The sequence below is a fragment of the Lissotriton helveticus genome, chromosome 2_1, assembly GCF_964261635.1.
Source record: "Lissotriton helveticus chromosome 2_1, aLisHel1.1, whole genome shotgun sequence".
NCBI lineage: Eukaryota > Metazoa > Chordata > Amphibia > Caudata > Salamandridae > Lissotriton > Lissotriton helveticus.
The window spans coordinates 594,891,581-594,914,116 of NC_136059.1; the positions used below are offsets into that span (position 1 = coordinate 594,891,581).

Below are 22,536 nucleotides of genomic sequence, written 5' to 3' on the forward strand. Positions count from 1 at the left end.
CACCGGGCCGCATCGGGCGCGGTGGGCAGGCAGATCCGTCCGAGGCTGCAGGTGGGCATACTCCCCCACTGGGGACACGACGGAGGGAGTGAACAGCGAACGTGGCGAACAGCGACTGCAGCCCATGACCGGGGCGGGGCTGGATGCCTGGGAGGCCTGCTGAGAGTGCCAGAGGAGTGTAAATTTGCGACCCTCTCACGCGTGGGAGCTGCTGAGTGGCCCTCTGGGGCCACGGGCCCCGACCTACCCCCTGGGTGCAGTGGGCCTGCATCTGAGTAGGAACACGAGAGGGGAGGAGACTGCTGGTGGCCTACGAGACCGTCCCCAAGCTACTGCGGCGCCATCGAAGACTTGCACCCACTGAGACGCTCCGGGTGGCTGGACGCTGCGCCCCGGTCTGAGCATGACGCGCGGCAGAGGGGGCAGGGCGGACTCGACGGCGGCGTCCAAGGACACATCGGTGGTTGCCATGTGGGGCAAAGCGGGTGCATCGGCGCCGACGGAGGAGACGCCGCCGCCTCCTACCTCCTCCCCCCCGGTGATCCAGGCCTTCATGTCATCCTTCATGGCGGACCTAAAATCGGAGATAGGGTCCCTGAGGTCGGAAGTGCACTCATGCGTTAAGGAGCTGTGCAAGGAAGTGACCGAGCTGGGAGACAGGGTTGACGGGCTCGAGAAAACCGTCGATACGCGCACGGAAGATGTGGAGCAGCTGTGGCACAGAGTCGCAGCCCTGGAGGAGCAAAACATCGAGCTCCAGATCAAGCAAGAGGACCTAGAAAATAGGGGACGCCGCAACAACCTCCGTATCCGGGGCGTGCCACTCGGGGAAGAAGGGACGGACACCATGGCCTACGTGGCCCTACTTCTACACGAGGTGTGGGGAAACGAAGACGCCCCCCCACCACTCCTGGACCATGCCCATCGGATCTTCGGTGCGGGAGGTCGGTCGGGCCTCCTCCCGGACATTATAACCCGAGTGCACTACTTCACGGAGGAAGAGGCCATACTGAAAGCGGCGAGAGACAAGCAGGACCTACGCTATGGAGGGCACAAGATCCAAATCTTCCAAGACTTGGCCCCCAACACGCTGCACAGAAGGAAGGTCTTCCGCCCGGTGACGGAGAAGCTGCGGGCCCTCGACATACCCTACCAGTGGGGTCATCCCTTCGCTCTCATCTTTCGCTGGGAGGACAAGCGCAGGACCATCCGCTCCTACCGCGAGGCGGCGCAGCTGATTGGACTCCCGGAATCCCCGGAGCGCAGCCCCTCCCGCCCCAAGCGCCAAGAGAGAACCCGGCCCGACCGGACTGGACCACGGTGACCCGCCGTCGCCGAACACCCCCAGTGGATGCCTGCTCCACGTCACAGGCCAAGCGAGATATCATAGAACACATTTGCTCCCTCGAGGATGACCGCGAGGGGCGACCTACGAAGCCCCGCACCCCGTAGCCTGCGGAGGTCTGACCCCCGACGTTTGATACTCAATGGCCTGCGGGGAACACTCCGCCCCACCTCCTGAGGTCGTACTGCTCACTTGTCATGGCTCGGCGCTCCCCGAACAACGATAAGTCGAACCCCCCACTACGGTGCCCCTATGTGACTGCACTCCCGGACACCACAGGCGGAGAGCGCTCCCTGAACTGAACCTGCCTCCCCACGAAGTGAGGACGACTTGACACTGGTGGAGGCCTCATCGAGTTTCTGGCGGGAGCGGGGACTGCGGGGGGACGGCCTGGGGAGTGGCTGCTCTCATGGAGAGGATAGCGAGGATTGGTCCAGGTGGACCCGCGGTCCGGAAGTGCTCCCCTCGACGTTTGGACTGGACGCCTCAGAGCCGATCGATGTGATACGACTGCCTTTGCGCTACACCTGTGGTAGCGACCCCCCGAATCCGCCCTGGGCAGCGGGGCAGACGGGCCTCGGGGCAACTGAGACCCACCTTTCTAACAGAACACCCCCCTTACTGTCCCTTAGGAAGTGACATTCCTGAGTCCATCCAAACCCTCGGGTAGAGGATGCCCGGAACCTGGGACACTATTCTACGGCCACGTTGGCCTGTTGTGGTTATGTACCCTCTATGTGCCCTTTCTTCTCCTACTTGTACTATTTTTCCTACTTCTCCTCTGAGCCTTCTCGGTACTAGACCTCTTCTCTCCTGGTTCAGAGTGGTGATTCGGAGACTTTCAGGGATGCCTGTGCAGCTGCGATGGGATGGGAGGGCTGAACCCCTCCGCTCCACGGGGTGGGAAATGCTGGGTGACGGGGCGGCTCTAATCCCCTTAGTGCCATGGCGGTGAATGTTCCTAAACCCCTACAAGTCCTGACGCTTAATGTCAGAGGCCTTAATTCCCCCAACAAGCGTAATCAGGTATGGCGCTACATTCTCCATCACTCCCCTGACATTGTCTTCCTCCAAGAGACGCATCTTTTGTGGGGGGACACTAGACGCATGGCGCACCCCAGGTACCCCACACAATTCTGGGCCTCGGCTGACACTAAAACAGCGGGGGTGGCGATACTGTGCAGGGCTGGCTTTAGGCAGGGATCCACCAAACCCTACAAGAGTGGCGACGGACGCTTCCTTCGGGCCACGGTACAGGTGGGAGGGATGCAGTTCACGCTAGGCAATGTATATGCACCCAACCAGTCGCAAGATAAATATCTCCAGTCGCTCCTGCAGGAACATTTTCGGACCAGCGAACCGCGCACAATACTAGGCGGGGACTTTAACCTAGTATGGGACCCGGACATTGACCGCGGGGACAATGCGTTTAGCGGCACGGGGGCGATGTCAGCCATGCTAAGGGAACAGATTACGGACCTAGGTCTCGTCGATGCGTGGAGATATCACAACCTCGGGATACGCAACTATACCTTTTACTCGCACTCCCACCGCACCTACTCGCGCATCGACCACTTTTTTATCTCTCTAGACCTGATGCGGGACACGCTGAAGGTTGCTATATCGGATATCTCGCTGTCGGACCATGCACACGTCGAACTGACTCTCCAAGACCCACTGGCGCACAACCCCCGGGAGCGCAGGTGGACCCTACCACCGAGCGTCCTTCGAGACCCGGAGGATGTCAATAGCATCCGAGAAGCCATAGACTCGTACTTCGCTATCAACGATATCTCGGAAACACCGTTCCCGGTAGTGTGGGATGCCTTTAAGGCCACCATACGGGGACACATTACATCCCTGGCGATAGCGAGAAGCAGGGCGGCCTATAAGCTGGAGGCTGACCTATCGGGCGAGATCAAGCGGGCGGAGGCGCTGGACAAGGACCGGCCTTCCCTGGCGTCCAGACGGAAGTTGGCGAACCTTAGGGGTCAACTTCGCCTCCTGCGCACCAACAAGGCGGAGCACTCCCTACTGGCGCTCAAACAAAAATACTACGAGGGGGGAGACAAGGTGGGACGTCTGCTGGCGGGACGACTGAGGGCGAGAGCGGCCAGAGCCCATATTGGTACTATACGACGCCAGGATGGTACTAGTGCCGTCACTGAAAGAGCCAAACAGGATGCCTTTGTAGCTTACTACACCTCCCTGTACGCGAACGACTCCACGTCGGTGGAGGAGCGAGCGGCTGTCCTCACTGAATACGAGGGGACTCCGTTGTCACCGGCATGCGCAAAGGAGCTGGAGGAGCCCATCCTGGAGGACGAGGTCTCAGCGGCTCTTAAAGACCTCCCCGCCGGGAAAACCCCGGGGCCGGATGGCTTCCCACTGACCTTCTACCGAATCTTCCAGGCTCAACTTCGCCCTCATTTGCTGCGGCTGTTCCACTCTTTCTCGGACACATCTGGTCCGTCCCCTGATATGGGAATGGCGGAGATCGCGTTGATACCGAAGCCCGGGAAAGATCCTGCGCTCTGTCCCTCCTACCGCCCCATCGCCCTCCTAAACACTGACCTGAAGATCTATACCAAGATACTGGCCAAGCGACTTGACCCTTACATGCCGGGACTGGTGAACCCGGACCAGGTGGGGTTCATCCGGGAACGGCAGGGGGCCGATAATGTACGCAGACTGGCACACCTGGTGGGCAAGGTGCGGCACTGGGACATCCCGGCCTACCTTCTCTCGCTCGATGCGGAGAAGGCCTTCGACCGGGTGGACTGGGCCTTCCTAAGAGAGGTCCTCCAGAAATTAGGTCTAGGCCCCAAAATGATAGCGAGTATCATGGCCCCGTACCTAGGACCACAGGCCAGAATCAGGGTGAATGGTCAACTAACGCCACCGCTGACGATACACAGAGGCACGAGGCAGGGGTGTCCACTCTCGCCGCTCCTGTTCGCCCTCGCAGTAGAACCCCTTGCGGCACTGATAAGGCGAGACCCCAGAATACATGGAATTGCCCATGGGGGGAGGGACAACAAGGTGGCGCTATTCGCGGATGACCTGATCCTCACCCTTACGCACCCCCGTGAATCCCTCCCAGCGGTCCACGAGGTGCTTTGCCTATTTGAACAAGCTTCGGGCCTTAAAATAAATCACACTAAATCTTGGGCGCTCAACCTCACCGTACCTGCGGCGGATATTCCACCCCTGAAGGAGGCCGTGCCCTATCAATGGGCGGAAAGCCATATCAAGTATCTGGGCCTTACTCTCGCCCCCCACCTAGACTCCTAGTCCTCGGTGAACTGGACGGAGTGTCGCAAAGTGGTGTTAGAGGACCTTCGGAAGTGGAAGCCTCTGATGATTTCGTGGCTGGGACGCCTTAATGCAGTCAAGATGTCGATCCTCCCTAGAATTTTATATCTGTTCCAGTGCCTACCCACTCCTATCCCGCTCCACTGCATTCGGAGCCTACAACGCGAGCTCACGTCCTTTATCTGGGGCAGAAAGCGCCCCCGATTTTCGCAGAAGGTTCTCATGGAACCGAGGGACAGAGGTGGTCTGGCGTGTCCCAACTTGGTGCACTATTACTGGGCCGCACATCTCCACTTCGTGGTAGAGTGGGGAGCACGTGAAAGCGACAAACACTGGTTCCATATGGACCGAGCGGTCACGGGACGTATCATATGGGATCTGCCCTGGCTACCGCGGGCGGCACGCTCCAGAAGTGCATACCTCGCGGTCCCCACAAGAACGGTCCTAGACATCTGGGATAGCGTAGCCGTGTCTAGAGGTCTCACCACGTTTCCATCCCCACACACCCCGATAACGGGGAACCCGCAGTTTCCCCCGGCCCATCAATCTCGGGCGTTTGACAAATGGACACAAGGGAACTGCAGAGTAGTCGGAGACCTCTTTCTTGGGGGCTCACCCAAGACCTGGAATGACTGCAGGGAGGAATTTAGGGTGCCAAAGACGGCTAGCTTACAGCATGCCCAGCTGCGCCACTGGACCGCGAGCGATGACATGTATCAAGCGGCCACCCGGGCATTTACACCCTTTGAGAAGTTGGCAAGCTCCCTTGGGGGGCTGAGGAGGCTAACTTTGCAAATATACCACATACTGCAGCACCCTACGTCGGGGCCCGCGCATCCCTATCAGAGACAATGGCAGTCGGCGACGGGAACCGACATCGACCCCCCCCCAGTGGAACAGACTGTGGAGGGATATACCCAAGGTGTACCGCAGCATCCCGCAGAGGGAAAACGCCTACAAACTGCTCACGCAATGGTACTACACCCCCCTGCGCCTTAGCAAAATGTTTCCCACCACTTCGCCGATGTGCTGGAGATGTGACTCTGCGACTGGTGACTTTGTGCATATATGGTGGACGTGTCCGACCCTGACTGTTTTCTGGAAGGAGGTGCTTAGCCACATCAAAGGGGTGCTGGGGTTCCCCCTGCCTGAGGAAGTGAGCACGATCCTCCTCGGCATCTATCCTACTGCGCTCAAGGCACTTACCCGCAGCGACTGGATCCTTACGCGCCAAATGCTGGGTGCAGCTAAACAGCTCATTGCCCTATACTGGAAGCGATCAGAGGCACCACCCATAGCCTCCTGGTTTGTGCGCCTTTGGCAGGTCCTGGCGATGGAACTACTCACAGCAAGGTTGCAGGCGCGAGATACGCGATTCAAGACGGTTTGGGAGCCCTTTGTACGCCACCTCTGCTCTATAGAATACGCGCGACATATGCCCCCTAGACTCCGCTCGCTACACCTCTTCGAGGATGCCATTGTTCCTGCAGACCCGGCCAGGCTGTGTCCTTGATCACCATGCACATTATAGATGATCCTAATGCTACCACACACGGCTCCCTCCACTTCACTTCTCGCCAGGCTGCGCTTATCCGTCACCCTCTCTCCTTCTCTGCCTACCCTCAGGCTTCTTCGTCCTTCCTACTTCCTTCTCTCCCACTTGCCGCTCTGGCCCTCGTCTCTCTACGAGACAGTTGTGCCCTGTTGGGCAGTTTACGACAGCTGGGCTAATTTCACGCCCTACGCCTTCCTCGCAAAAGCAGATACTCTCTCACGTGCCACAATTTTCTGTGATATGCCCCCTTAAGTCACGCGGCCGGCCCTCCTTGGAGGGTTGTAGGCAAGGCGCTGTGTCGAAACCCCTTCCCCATTCACGCTGGCACTACAACACGAGAGTTATCATTTACGCGGCCGGCCTCGGCATGAGGTTGTAGGCTTACCGCTGTGTTCAAAAATAAAACAGATTTGTATTAAAAACTACTACATGAGTAGGCCAGCTCCATGGAAGGGGAACACTAACATTTATAATGCAAAACTGTGGACTATGAGGGTGAAAGTAAAGTATTTCAAATGAGTGGGTGCGTAGCTAATTGTTGGGGCCCCTAGGAGTTTAGATTCGATAATACATTTTGAGTTTGAATGAGAATTCGGTTAAGACTATTGTAGCTTTATCACCTAAAAGTGAATACATAAATGTACTACTACAAAAAGGAATTCTGCAACAATCCTCCATTTCACATTTTGAGAAGTTAGAAGACGAATTCTACTTGTATTGAAGAAACTCAAGTATTTAATCATCACTCCATTGCAAGAGCAATAAACTTTTTTTTAAAGTGATTCTATAGTATTGTAGTATAGCTAATATTTTGCCAGGCTGGAAAAGACTGGAAAGCATAGATTATGTAAAGCTTGTTGCCGCCTGTGGATAGTCATCTTCCATAAACATTTATAAAGGAATGCATGTGCTTGAAAAGCAAGGTAATTCAACCATGCCATTTTACATTTAATTCTTAAAACTTCGAAACAGAATAAATATTGCCTTGAGATACTTTAAAGTACAATGTTTACTACCAAATTTACAAAAGTCCCATTTCAAAAAGGCCTTTGGATGAAACTGTGGAACAAGATTTAGGAAAAGAGTATTCAATTATATAGTAAGAGTACCTGCAGGTTCAGTCGTGCCGGTAATTGAAATATTTTTACCCTGGCCTTTTTCCAGCTGATTTTCTTCTTTCTATAGAAAACAAACAAGAAAACAATTGCATTTAATTGGAAGAAAACCATTTTCTACAATAGCTAAGGTAAACAAAATGGTATGCTCAATCTCCTTTGTAACATTAGTTAAAAACAAAAGAAAAAAGAAATTAAAGAAATAAATTGTTTAGGAAAAGATTATTCAGAATTTAGGGTTCAAGCCCTATTAGCAGATTTTATGCAGAATTTCTTAAATTCTTACTCTTAACCATTCTCATGAACACTGTGTATTGTGGAAGGATTCAAAACTGCTTCAATAGCTGGTGCTTATGAATTCTTGTTTTCTAGGGTTCCATCAGGCAGTAGCAAGAACTCTGTATGCAAAAATGTGTTATAAGGTTTCATGAGCTAAAGTGGAGAAGTGGTGGGAAGCTATGCTGCACTCTACCTGTCTGTCTCCCACTGGTGCAGGAGGATGTTCTCCTTGCAAAAGAGATGAAAAATTCTGAAAACCTTATTGGCAAGGCAAAGTTGAGTTATATGGGATGACTCAGCTTCCTGGGCTCTGACTGACCTCATGAAAGATCCTGAAATCAGAAGAGATGGACTAAAGGCATACAGGAAATTTGCATCCAGTTTACCTTCAAGTTGTCGTCTCGGGATTATATGGGTGTGATGCAACCAAACAGATTTTTGCCTTCACTCCATCAAGTTCCCCTTGTCCCTTACGCGGTACCCTAAACTTATGGTAACTCTGAGCTAGTAAAACAAGCAGAGGTCACAGCACAAACCTGTGTGTGACATTGATGATGACAGACCAGTGTGGAGACTATCTCAGGCTTGACAGAGACTCTGCAGGTAAATTTAGACACAAGAGATTCTCTGCTTTGTTCTGAGAAGTTTAACACAACCACAATCCTGTTCTTTTGAAATCTTTGACACTATCCCAGACCATGATAGTAAGTGAAGTAACACATTAGCAGAGACGAGCAGACAAATGTGAACAGATACCCAATACAAATTTCAACAAAAAGCCTGCCTTTATATTTTGTGAATTTAAACCACCAAATTTGCTCTTGTTACACCAAAAGTCAGTGATAGTGAGTACACCATTTATGGAGTTAGTGTTCAGGGTTCACAGAACAGAACAAATCCTACCATGAGCAAATAAAACTCAGGAATTTTATATCATTTTTCCCTCTAGAAATGTGAGAATTGTCCTTGTCATCTCAGTTACTAGCCATCAGGCCACAACTTGAGAAGTCGTACTTGCATGAGGTGATGAGAAAAATGGCACACAGATTGAAAACATGATTCAGCACAGATGCAGGTATTCACATTATATTGCTAAATACAGGCAATGGCAAACAATAATACAATTAACTGATATTCATATATTGAAAAGTGAACAATCATGAAGCAAGGAAAATGTTCACAGCATGGATTTCTCATAATAGAGCAATACATAACCCCTTTGAGGGAAAAGGGACCACAGGCCATAAGTAATAAATGGAAATAACTAGTGATAATTCACAAAACATGACTGAGAAAGGAATAGACAGTTGGATGACTAAAGCTCAAAGAAGGGGGTAAAGACTTCCTAATAATTTTCTCCTCATGTTGCAAGAGGAGAAGCGTTCTTAGACTATTCACTATGGTGCTGTTCATCACTGCAAAGTCAAAGACTAACATGCACAAGTGATGATGTAACGTTCATTCCCAAAGAGCCACTGCCAGCTAACGACTTAAACAGAAGAGTGTGGTGGTATTGCTCATGTAGATCATCCCAGTTTTTGAAGCACTCAATCAAACAAACAGTGAGAACTGCCTTAATTTGTGCCACTGCCAGCTAAAGACTTAAACAGAAGAGTGTGGTGGTATTGCTCATGTAGATCATCCCAGTTTTTGAAGCACCCAATCAAACAAGCAGTGAGAACTGCCTTAATTTGTGTCAAGGTGTCCTAAGGCAAGTTTGGTGGAATCTAAATTCCAGTCTCCCAACAAGTATGGGAATACAGTGCAAAGAAGCCCATAGCACCACCAACCATAGGAAGGTACCAAAGGCAAACTTTGTGAAGCATGACACTGAATCTCATTGATATTCTTCTGATGAGGCCTGTACCATCAAGCTTTCTGGCACAGAGCGAGCCTATAGAAATGATGGATTTCTTGGAGACTTTCTATGCTTCTGCGCTTCTTATGTGCAGATGTTAATGAGTACACAACAAATTTCTTTAAAGGGGTGGAGAGACTCCAATGATAGAAGCTATTCAGACCGGATCTCAGTTAATAGATCTAATATAGATTATATGTAGAAGATGCTCAGTTCCAAAACTTTAAAAACATTTTTTTATACTATTAGTGACGCAAACAAAATTTCCTGGGGGGGGGGGGGGGGGCAGGGGGGGATGGATACAGGAAGGAGTGAATTTCTCACAAAAACATTATTGACCGACAAATGTTCCGGTACACTTTTATTAGCCATCTCACGAGTAATCACAGGTTTACCCATCACTTGGATGGAGAGAATATGCAGAAGCTGGAAATCTGTTGTAGCTGCTCAAACCACTTATAACATGTGGGGGTGGGTGAAGGGCCAGGAAAAAAACGACTTCTTGCTATGCCTGTGTATACCTGTGAGATTAACAACTGTAATGCACATAGGAAGGTAACTAGCACAGCCGGGGTAATGCTGGTTCATGCAGAGTGTCAGAGACATTTAGTTGGTCCAAGTTTCAAGTTGTACTACGTTTGTTAAACAAGAATTATATATGTCAGAGCTTTCCAGTATTTATTTTGAATATTTGTCTTCATACCAGAGAGCTGTGTTAAATTATGGAGTCAGCTATTGCTGGGCTCCTGTGATGTAATCAATATAATGTTTAAACTTCACTGATGACAACAGGATTTAGCTAGGTAGTTTAAGATAGGCACACAAAAGGTGCTGGGAACAATGCCTGCAAATAGTACAATCCCTGGCAATCACTCTAGGAAACATTCCAGCCTATTGTTTCTCGCCGACCGTACTACCCTCACAAAATACCTAACTTATCATAAATAGTACTAATCCTGCTCATGGGTCCAGTCTATACCGAATGCTATGTGAGATCCCCTCCAGAAAGCAACACAATTAATTCCAGGCCACTTTTGGCCTTGTCAGTGAGGTACAGCTTGTATTCTGTGGCACGGCAAGTAAGGGACCCATGTCAGAGACCACCCTTGACCACTTAGGGTGTTATATCAAACACACAAAAGGTGATGGGAAGTATGCTTACTAACAGTCCAAATCACTAGCAATCACTCTGGAAATCATCCAACTCATCATTTTTCACCCATGTTACCACTCTAATCAGAGGCCAGTCTTATGCAAATCAGTACTGACTCAGCTGTTCAGGGTCAGTACTGATTTATGTGAGGCAGGCCTCTGTCTAACCAGAGCGATTGCCAGTGGCTTAGACTATTTGTAAGCCTTACTTCCATCGCCTTCTGTGTGTTGCAGTTTAAGATGGGTTCCTGAAGGGAAAATAGGCGATGTTTGAGGAAGGCTGGGCAGAGTCCAGAAGCCACAGTATATTGCAGGTAACTCATGTTAATAGCCTCAAGTAGAATCCTGCCATTGGGCATAACTGAAACATCTGGACAAATTGCAGTTTCAGCCAATATAGGAAAGTAGATTATGTGGTGTGGCTGTGAGACCTCCCATGTAATAATTTCACAGTTTTTTATCAAGTCTATTTAGGATTCTTTAATAAAACCCTTGCCTCAGTCATGGGTAGCTGTGGCACAGAGCAGTTCGGCTTAATCAAAGGAAACCATGGAACAAGTATAAACATTTAGAGTTTTTAGAAGTAGTGACACAGTCAATAAGAAAGAAACATGACACAATAACATGGGTAACAGTGATGGGTTTGGATTAGGTAGAGGAAGTGATGGCGCCCATGCTTGTACGTTTACAAAGTCCAAAAAGCAATGTATCATTAAGTTACGGTGCAAACAGGTAAGGGGGAACAAACCCAGAAGAAGAAAAAACCCCTGCAAGTGTGCGGAAGAAGATCCACACTACACAAGTGAATCGAGGTCCTGTGCACATGTGTTGTGTCTGATGGGGTAACGGTGTCAGAACCGAATGTTTGTAACAAAGTTTTTAGATAAATGACGGAAATCAACAGTCAATTTTCATGTGAAAAAAAGTTTGTATTTCAATATGGTCAGTACAAGACAACAAACCAGCCGACACGGGTGTTTTACCGGTCCAAGCGTTATTGCTTTTTCCACAAACCGACAGCCCTGAAGAGTCACATCTGTAACACTGTGTGACGAAACACGTGCCGACTGGTTTGTTGTCTTGTACTGACCATATTGAAATACAAACTTTATTTTCACATGAAAATTGACTGTTGATTTCCGTCATTTATCTAAAAACTTTGTTACAAACATTCGGTTCTGACACCGGAACCCCATCAGACTCAACACGTGTGCACAGGACCTCGATTCACATGACACAATAACAATCTGACACAAATTTATCAAAATAAGTTGTATTCTACCATAAAATAGACACCAAACTGAAGAACATCTACTGAGAGAAACCGGAGCTATGATTTTTCAAAGGCAAGTAAAACACTGTAGTTTACTTTAAAAGGGATGTAATAACTAGTTTTAATTGGTTTAGTGGTTCCTAGGCGACCGGGCTTGAACAGCTACTAGTCTTCACTTGGACGGGTCACCATGCAATGGGAGCCAGTCACAGGGACCACCGGCGGCCAAAAGGAACATGCTACTTCGCCATGATGGGAAATGATGGAGTTTGGTAGAAACAGAAAAGATGTCCAGGTGAGTGTATCTAAGATAGCACTGAAACAGATAGAGGTTCCGGGGAGGAGGGTGGGCGTATGATATTCTGCAGCTCCACATGCTAAGAACAGATGCATACTGGTAAGTAGCATTTTCCGTTCGAGGCACATGAGCTGCAGAATTCATACTTTTGCATAGACTGTATAGCAGTGCTCTCCCTTAGCGGTGGTCACCTGTATCTGTTGCAGTTGTTTGAAAATGTGTTTTAAGAACAGCCTGTTGTTTTGCCTGCACGTCTACACAATAGTGTTTGCTGAAGGTGTGTGGTGTAGCCCATGTTGGTGCCTTACAAATGTCATCTAAGGGAATGTTCCCTAAGAATGCCATGGAAGCCCCTAGTTTGCATGTTGAGTGTGCTCTAGGGGGAATTGGTAATGTGCGTTTTGCCTTCTGGTATCATATTTGAATGCATTTGACTATCCACCTGGCAATTCCAGCTTTGGAGATTGGGTTTCCTGTATGAGGTGGCGAGAAAGCTACAAACAGTTGGTTTGTCTTTCTAAAAGGTTTAGTTCTGTCAATGTAATAAAGTATAGCTCTTTTAACATCAAGTGTGTGAAGAGCTCTCTCTGCTACGGAATCTGGGTTTGGGAAAAAAACGGGTAAATCTACAGATTGGTTAAGATGAAAAGCAGAGATTACTTTGGGAAGGAATGTTGGATTTGATCTAAGAACCACCATGTTATGATGTATTTGTAAGAATGGCTCTTGTATGGTTAAAGCCTGGAACGCACTTACTCTCCTGAGAGAGGGGATTGCGACAAGGAAAGCTACTTTCCATGTAAGGAACTGCAGTTCGCATTTGTGTAGAGGTTCAAATGGAGGACCCATGAGCCTAGTAAGGACAATGTTTTAATTCCACACCTGCGAGGGTGGTATCATGGAAGGAACTATTCTTCTAAGGCCTTCCATGAACACTTTGATAGCGGGTACCCAAAACAATGACAAATGTTGTCTGTTTTGCAGGTAAGCGGCAAGGGCAGCAAGATGTAATCGTATGGATGTGAATGCTAGATTACATCTTTGTAGATAGAGCAAATAGCAAATAATGTTCTGAATTGAAGCATCTAGAGGGTCAATTTTGTTGTTATTGCAGTAAATGACAAATCTTTTCCATTTGGCTGCAGAGCAAGCTCTAGTAGTAGAGCGTCTGGCTTCTTTAATAATGTTCATACAGTCTGGTGGGAGGTTGAGGTAACCGAACTCTAGGACTTCAGGAGCCAGATTGCTAGGTTCAGTTGATTTGGATATGGATGCTGTATCTCTCCATGGTTCTGCGTAAGCAGGTTTGGGGAGAGCTGTCATTTTCGGTGTGGAACTATTGAGAGTTCCAGGAGAGTTGTGAACCATGGTTGCCGGGCCCATGTTGGAGCAACTAGGATCATTTTGACAGACTGTTGTTTGAGCTTGCGTACTACTAGCGGAATGAGTGGGAGTGGCGAAAAAGCATACGAAAACTGCCTGACCAATTCATCCATATTGCATTACCCTTGGACAACAGGTGTTGTCCAAGGAGGCGAAGGTTGGGCATTTTGAGTTTGCGGGTGTGGCAAACAGATCTATGTCTGGGTGGGCCCACATCTTGAAACATGGTTGGAGAACTTGAGGATGAAGTTCCCATTTGTGTATCTGCTGTGTTTGACGACTTAGCAGATCCGCAATCTGATTGTGTTCTCCTGAGAGATGTTCTGCCAGAAGATATATGTTTTGTGGAATGGCCCATCTCCATCTGCTTTTCACTAGTTGAGAAAGTTGCAAAGAATGTGTTTCTCCCTGTTTCTGTATATAATACATTGCTGTCATATTTTCCGTGCAGACAAGGACAGTCTTGTTGATGAGATGTAGTTGGAATGATTTTAATGCTAGAAAAATTGCCAGTAATTCTAGGTGATTGATGTGGAACATTTTTTGTTGAGTGGTCTACCTGCCTTGAATTGTGTGGTTTAGGTGATGGGCTTCCCAGCCGGTGAGGGATGCGTCCGCTGGTAGCACTATTTGTGGAACTGGGTCTAGGAACAGCCGCCTTTTGGAAAGGTTTTGTGTGATCCACCACTGCAGAGAGCGATGTGTGCAGCTGTCCACCAACACCAGATCTGAAAGCTGACCTTGAGCCTGGTTCCACTGACGCGCAAAGCGTTCCTGTAAAGGGCGCATCTGAAGTCTTGCATGAGGTACTATGAAAATGCAAGAGGCCATCATTCCTACGAGCTGCATAAACACTCAAGCTGGTAGGGAGTGTTGAGGTTGGAAATGTGTGATGAGAGTCTGCATACTGTCTATCCTGGCCAGATTGGGGTATGCAAGAGCTTTGGAAGTGTCTACTGTGGCCCCTAGATACTGAGGTAGGTAGGAGGGCTGTAGATGGGACTTGGTGAGGTTTATTGTGAACCACAGGTCGTGCAGTAGCTGAATTGTTTTGTAAGTGTGGTGGACACACTGGCTGTGTGACTTGGCTTTTATGAGCCAGTCGTCCAGGTATGGAAACACATGAATCTGCTGTTTCCGCAAGTGTGCGGCTAATACCGCAAGACACTTTGTGAAGACCCTGGGTGCTGTGGTTACTCCAAATGGGATCATCTTGAATTAATAGTGTTGGCCGTCCATTGTAAACTTTAGATATTTCCTGTGAGCAGGGTGTATAGGAATATGGAAGTAGGAGTCCTTTAGATCTAGAGTGGCAAGGAAGTCGCCTTGTTGAAGTAGTGGAAGGATTTGCTGAAGAGTGATCATGTGGAAGTGATCTGACTGTATGCAGAAATTGAGAGGTCTGAGGTCCAGTATTGTTCTGAGAGTACCGTCCTTTTTGGGGATTAGAAAGTACAGGGAGCAAACCCCTGTCCCTTGATGCTGTAGGGGAACTGGTTCTATGGCATGCTTTTGAAGCAGTGATTGAACTTCCTGTTTGAGGAGCGTTAGATGTTCTGTGGACATGGGACGCTGTTTGGGTGGTATGTTGGGGGGAGTTGCGGAAAGTTCCAGGCAGTAACCATACTGGATAATTTGTCTTACCCACTTGTCTGTAGTGATGGAGTTCCAGACAGGTAGGAACTGTGAGAGTCTTCCTCCGACCGGATTGGAATGGTCTAGAGGGAGCAGAGGGAAGTTATTGTTTGGTAGCGGTAGAGGTACGATTGTTGTTAACTCGGCCTCTCCCTTTGTTATTATTTCCCCTGTACCCACCTCTGAAATATCCCCCGTTGGGAGATGTTTGTGTGGGGCTTTTATAGGAGGAGGAAGCAGGGTCTGCGCTGATGTTTTTGGATGCGCCCCTATAAAGGGAGTGATGAAAGAAGCCTCCTGTTGATGGAGACTGCAATGCTCCCATAGATTTTGAAGTGTCTTTTTTCATTTTTTCTAAAGCTGTGTCTACACCTGGGCAAACAGGTGTTCTTGGTCGAACGGCTGATTCAAGATGGTAATTTGCACTTCTTGTTTAAAACTAGAAATGTGCAACCATGCATGTCTGCGGAGTAAGACACAGGTGTTGATAGATCTAGATGCGGTGTCTGCTGCATCGAGGGCATATTTAATGGATGCATTTGTAATTAACTTGCCCCCTGGACCAGATCATGGGCTTTGGCCTTTTATTGGTCAGGCAAATGCTGAATTAGGTTCTCAAGCTCATCGTAGTGAGCTCTATCATACCTGGCAAGCAGTGCTTGTGCATTAGCTATCCTCCAGTGATTAGCTGCTTGGAAGGCAACTCGTTTGCCTGAAGCGTCTAGTAGTTTAGATTCTTTGTCTGGAGGTGGAGCATCACCGGAGGTTTGAGAATTGGCACGTTTCCTTGCATTGGACACTACCAAAGAATCTAGAGGGAGTTGTCCTTTAATGTACGTGGGATCATTTGGGGCGGGTTTATATTTTTTATCAATGCGACGATTGGAAATTCTGATCCTGACACGGTCCTTGAAGATGTCTGGTGCGTGTTTAATGACACCTTTGAGCATGGGTAATGTTTGTATTGTCCTTTGTGACTGGGCAAAAGTATCTACGAGGAAGTCTTCCTCCATGGGGTCTGAATGTATTTGTACGCCACTGTATGGGGCAGCCCTATTAATAAGCTGACTAAACCCTATGTTGGCATCTGGGGGAGATGGCCGTGTTGGGTATGCCTCTGGATCAGGAAGGTCTGGAGGATCTGCAGGATCATTGTAATCTGCCCATGTGTCCTGTGTTATAGTAGTGTCATCATCAGGGTTATCTTAAGGGTCATTATGTCCCCCCCCGTCCCTAGGTGATCATCATACTGTGGTGGTGGTGAATGTGGAGAGAGTCTAGGAGAGTATATGGGAGACTTTTCAGGACATAAAGGCTTAGTTGGAAGAACTGGAAAAGAGGGCTGTAGGGGGGAAGTTGGAAAGTCTCTTTTCTTCACAGGCACCTCAGGAGAGTTTGAGTTGTCTAATTTCCTCTTGTTTGGGGGGAGACTGACATATGGCCTGTTTTAGGGTCCACATGCAATGTCTTTTGTTTCGGATCAATAGGATCTGGTTGAAACAGTTCTTCCTGGTTGGAATCTCCTTTCGGAATCGATTTTTTCGGTTTCAAACGTGGTTTTGGTTTTTGCTTTGGAGCCTTAGAAGTTTTATTTTGCTCCTTCGGCTTCGATGTCGAACGGTAATCTTTTTCGGATCCGAGGGTTTTCGGGGTTTGTTCGGATCCGAGGCCTTTTGGTACCGAAGAGCTCGATGCCAAGGCCTTTTTGGAGGTAATGGGAGTAGGATGTATTCCCGATTTCGGTACCGACTGCGTTTTTGGTCACCGATATGCGGCTTGCTCTGTCCCGAGCCTTTGTCTGAAGTTTTCGTTCGCTCTCGGCTAAGGCCTTCAGGCGAAGTGTTGACCGAGCCTTGTTTTTTTCGGGTGGGGTAGGGGCAGGGGCAGTTGTATTCACTTCTTGACCTGGTGTGATGTAGTCATCGGAGTCGTCGTCATCAGCTCCAGACACGATGTCGAGCTCCTCCGAATCCTCTGCCTCTGGAACGTCGGGGTCTTCATCGAAGATGTCTTCTGGTACCGGGGCAGATCATTGCGCCATAACGTGTCGTCGAGCCGGGCGATCACGGATAGTCTTCTTTGATCGAAAGGAGGTGCAAGCTTGGCAATCTTTTTCCTCTTGTTCTGGCAAGAGACAAAGGTTGCAGCCCTTGTGGTAGTCGCTGTTTTTCTAAATTTAGCTCCACACTGGGGGCCTTTTTTAAATGGAGTCCTTTCCATTAGCCGTAGGCCCGAATGGCGTTGATAGGCCCAGAGGCCCGCGTCGACGACAGGAACCTAGTATTTTTGAGTTAGCGCGTCAAAGGGCACACAATTGAAAACAATACGGATGAGTTGTGATTTGCGCGTCAAAAAAAGGTTAGGAAACACGGTACCGAACGGAGCACCAAAGTTACATCCGAACCCGATGGCGGAAAAAGGATGGAGTCGATGCCCATGCACACTATCGTCCAAGGGAGGAGTCACCTATCTTGTGACCACAAAGACTTCTTCCAAGACAACAACAAACTGCAATCATCTGAGCCCAACACCAGATGGCGATATATGCAAAAGTATGAATTCTGCAGCTCATATGCCTCGAACAGACAGTTATCTGCAGGTCCAGCAGTCTTAGAGTTCTCTCTGTATATATATTCCTTACCACAGTACTGCCAAGACGAGGTCCTGAGGCTGAGGATATTGTATGCTGAAGAGATGCAGGCAGTTTCAGAGCCATCCTGGTTTTCATGAACCTAAGTGGTCAGCTCCATCCACACGACTAAATATTCCACGATGCCCCAGAGGAGACCAGTGCTGTTTTAGTTGCCACTGGTCAAATGGTCATTAGTTCCTTGCAGGCAAGTAAATCTGCCTTTCTGATGGACCAGAATCCACTCTAATTTCGGTCACAGGCCTATTAGACTTGCGGGCACTTCATCAGGTTCAGAACTTGAACGCCAAGCAGTTCGACCTCCGGGGGCAGTAAGGCGTTCCCGTTCAGCTGGGCTCTCGAGGAGTGCAGGTTTCTTTAGCTTATGGTGGTCCTGAAGCTTAACAGGGGGCTAGCCTACCAGCCCGTGGAGCCACTTCATCTTTCTTGATGCAAGTGGAGCTGTTTTCCACGAGAGTGCACAGCAGGTACAATCCTCGGTGCAGGCCTCTCTGGTGCAGCAGGTGCAGTCCATTCTTTGGTGCAGCCTCTATTTGCTGGGTCCAAGGAGGAACAGGGAAATCTTCTTTCCAGTCCAGTAGCGATCAGAGAACTGTGCGCCAGGGGTGCCACTTTCATGCTATCTTTGTGTTTGTGGGAGGGGAGGCCTCGCTAACCAAGGGGCAACAGTTCCAATGGGGCAACTCTTCCCAAATTACACCACGTCTTGGGGTTTGACCCTTCTCTTCCTGAATCCAAGATGGCTCAGGCCTTCTTCCCTACGAGGAGGACTGGGCACAACCCTACAGTGTTCCCAATATAATGAGGTACTCCTCCTGAAAAAATATTTCAACAACAGGTTTTCCCTCTGTGCAATAGATGCCAACCTGGCTGCCCACACAAAAGAGTGGACAGGCTAAGGTGTGATAACCATTTGTGTTACTGAGGCAGTAGCCTCTTCTAAAGCTGGGCCATCTGTGGACATCTACCAGTAGTCGTCCTGCTGGAGCAGGTCACACCTCCTCCCACCAACAGTTCTCATTGTTCCCTGTTCCTGTGAGAGCCTCACACTTCCTAAGAAGGGGCAACAAAGTGGTGACTTTTTAAAGTCACCTTACCATTACAAGTTACCTTAAAGCCGATCTCAGCTAAAAGTAAGGTTTAATGTAACAATAAAATTTGATACCTTGGAGAGATATCTTAGTTGCTCCCAAATGGAAGTTTGCACTTAGCGCGGTTGCTAATGAAACTCCATTTTAGTCAATGGGACTAACAAACAAGTTTCTTACCTTCGATAATGCATTATCTGGTAGATACAGAGTCTAGCTGCAGATTCCTTAACTTTTGAATTCTCCCCAGGCAGCAGACTGGATCGGAAATTTTCCAGCAATACCTCTGCATGCGAGGTGACTGCGTCGAGTGACTCTGTGATGACGTAAGCTTCGGTTGCGGCTTCAGTGGAGTCATATAAGTCCCATCCGACGCACGGACATCAGTTTCTTTTGTGAAACCTTCAGCGCCACAACACAGAGCCACCATAGAAACTGGCTGTGGAAACACTGTGCCAAAAAAGATCAATGTATCTTTGAAACAATAACTAGAAAACATAGATGAATAGTATGCCAATACCAGGTCATGATCTACAAGTTAAGACCAACTGGTTTGTTGAATCTCACAACTACATGAAAGAGCGATCATTGGTGTATAAAACCAGTGCTGAAACAGGATAAAAACCTTACAGACAAAGTCCATAAGGAAATATCAAATGGTTCAACAAAGCCATAGCTACTTGAAACACTAAGTACCAGTGTATAAACCAGAGTTGTAAAAGAAAATAGATCCTACACAAGAAAACCGTTCACAGAGTGGGGAGGATGGGTACGGTGTTAAGGAATCTGCGGTTAAACTATGTCTCTATCAGATAATATGCTACAAAATGTAAGTAACTTGTTCATCTGATAGAGACATCTAGCCGCAGATTTCTTAACTTTTGAATTAAAAACCATAGCTACACCCAATAGGAGGAGGGTCGACGAACTAATCCTACAAATGTTCTCAGAGAGAACCAGCTGGTGGAAATTAACAATAGACCAGACGTACGTATGAATTAGATGAAAAAGAGCATGAGCTCCTTATTAAAAACTGTGACAAGAACCACAGGCAATGGAAATAAAAACAACAAAACAGGCACGGACAAAGCCATGTCCCAAGGGCAGCTAAATAACACTGTGTCTGAAGACTACAGTTAACAGTAGGGCAGTAGTACCTGACCCCTAAAGGATGAAGCAAGTCTATGGACTAGCAGGGCCAAAGGCAAACACGAATACCTTGTAAGCTACAGTTCCCTACAGCAGTAAAGAAGTATTCAAAAGAACGTGCCCTAAGGAATCCAGGGAAAAAGAGGTTTTCAGAACTCATCCATGTTAGAGCTCAGACGAATAAACGTAAATCAAAGTCTATCCTTGAAGAAACCTTCATTAGATAAAAGTTTTCTCTCTACCCCCACTCCTTCTACCCTGGCTTTATCATATTTACCTCCTTCTCCTGGGATGTTATGATTTAGGGCATCGGAAACTAGATTTCAGATACTGTATGTATACATAGGATTTTAAATGTTCTATGCATCACATAATTATTTTATTTGTTTCCTTTTGCAGGAGAAAAAGAAGGGACCCACCTGCACTAGAGCTCTCCAGCACGGGTTCCCTACCCTTTTCTTCGAACCACACCTGGGAGTTCATATCAGATAAGAGTTTTTCATTTATTTTCATGGATACTTCCTGGTTTGGACTTTTCAAAGCTGTTTATTCAAACCATGTCAATTGCCAGACGTATTTTGAGGATCAATCTTTGTTAAACACAGGGGCACTTGCCCTCTATTGTTTTCACACATTTTTTTCACACGTTCTCACATTATGTTTCCTGATTGTTCTCTTATGTTGTTCTTTGACTGATGTCAGGTTTGTTTCCCACTATGGTTTGCGATTGGCATCATGGACACCAACATGAGTTGATGGAGACCATGTCAGGCATTGTGCCATCACTCCGGTTTGCCCCATGAACTTAGTGGAAGGATTATTTCATCTTATTTAGGGTAAACAATGGTTCAATGGTGGCCTAAATAGGTCCTAAAAAACAAAAGCTGGAGCGTTTTATTAAGTCACGCTTGGGAGCAGAATATGTAGAGTAACATATAGAAAATTATTTATTTAATATTTTCGACATGTAAGAATGCGTTTCAGGTGCTCACATGAGTGACAAGGTGCATATCGTGACATTAGTGAAGAAAGTGAGACAGAACGAAATGTCACATAACAACAAGGTGTAGTCCACAGAGCTATTTACAATGGGGTGGGGGCATTTCCTTGGGTGGGTCGACGACGTTTTGATCTTTAGCAATTTAAGATCTTCATCAGGTCTGGAGAGCTTCCTGAGACTGCAGTAAGGTAAGTAAAATTAGCATTTGGACCTACTTAATACATTCCTAACACGGTGATTTTGTGCTCCCAGTGGCATGATAAGCTTATTTTCCATGCACATTATCTTCATTAAAAAGTACATTTGGTGCTAAACTAAAAACCGTGTACTAACGCGCTGAGTTTAAACGAGAGGGATGCTGCGCGCGTGATTAAGGTTCCACATATGATCTATGAACTTACTTTTTTTATCTCTAATCTGTCCCAGCTTGTGGGCGTAAGAGAAACTTCAGTTTTGAAAGTGCTAGCTTCAGGGATTTAATCTATTGTGGGGTAGAGTGCAATTAGTTAAAAAGCTCATGGTGCGTTGAAGGTAATACGGTCTTTTTATATATGTAACTTACTTGTCCTCATTTATATCCCAGCATGTGGGTTTCTGAGGAGCTTGAAGCAAGAGAATTAATCCTGGGTGCAATCTCAGGTAAATTCTGGGGCGTAGGAGAATTGAAATAATAGTAATGCAGAAGGATGTCTTGAAAGTACTAGCTTCAAGGATATAATCTATTGTGGGGTATAGTGCAATTAGTCAAAAAGATCATGGTGCATTGAAGATAATACGGTCTATATATATATAACTTACTTGTCCTCATTTATTTCCCAGCATGTGGGTTTCTGAGAGGAGCTCGAAGCGAGGGAATTAATCCTGGGTTCAATCTCCGGTAAAAACTGTAGCATAGGAGAATTTAAATAATAGTGATGTAGAAGGATTTATGAAAAACGTTCTGTCTTACAGTTTCAGTTTTCAGTTTATAAACTTTATTTCGATTTAAAAATAAATCACAAAAGTCATCTCGAAACATACATAAAAGCTAGGTTAGAATATACATCAATTCCATAGAACCACACACATGATTGTAACAAGGACATTATAAAACATGTTAAGACAATAAATAGTATAAAAGGGGTCTAAAAACACTCAATGTATAAAAGCCTAGTATTATAAAGAGCATCAGTTCTCAACAGAAAGATCCATAAAAACAATTTGAGTATGCACAGAACAGGGTGATAGTTTTATTCAATTCCTCCCTTCTTTCCAACGAATCACACAAACCCAGCCCAGAAACGTAGCTATAGAAATCACAGAGGGACCATCTACTGCTGTTTTAAGTATTCTAAATGCCTTGTTGTGTAGCCTTGTACCCAGTCGCAAGAAAATCGGTTTCAGACAACATCGCCTTGGAATTCTATAGGCTGGACAAGCAAAAAATATGTGGGCCACAGAG

General features: G+C 47.3%; 1 protein-coding gene across 3 annotated transcripts in view; it reads right to left on the reverse strand.

Annotated features, from left to right (window-relative positions):
* Positions 1-22,536, reverse strand: part of BDP1 (BDP1 general transcription factor IIIB subunit) — a 1,449,812-nt gene that overhangs the window by 188,500 nt on the left and 1,238,776 nt on the right. For all 3 annotated transcript variants that reach the window (XM_078675286.1, XM_078675285.1, XM_078675287.1), the window contains one exon: positions 7,325-7,394. In XM_078675286.1, coding sequence (XP_078531412.1) covers positions 7,325-7,394 — 70 coding nt within the window. The remainder of the gene's footprint in view (positions 1-7,324; positions 7,395-22,536) is intronic.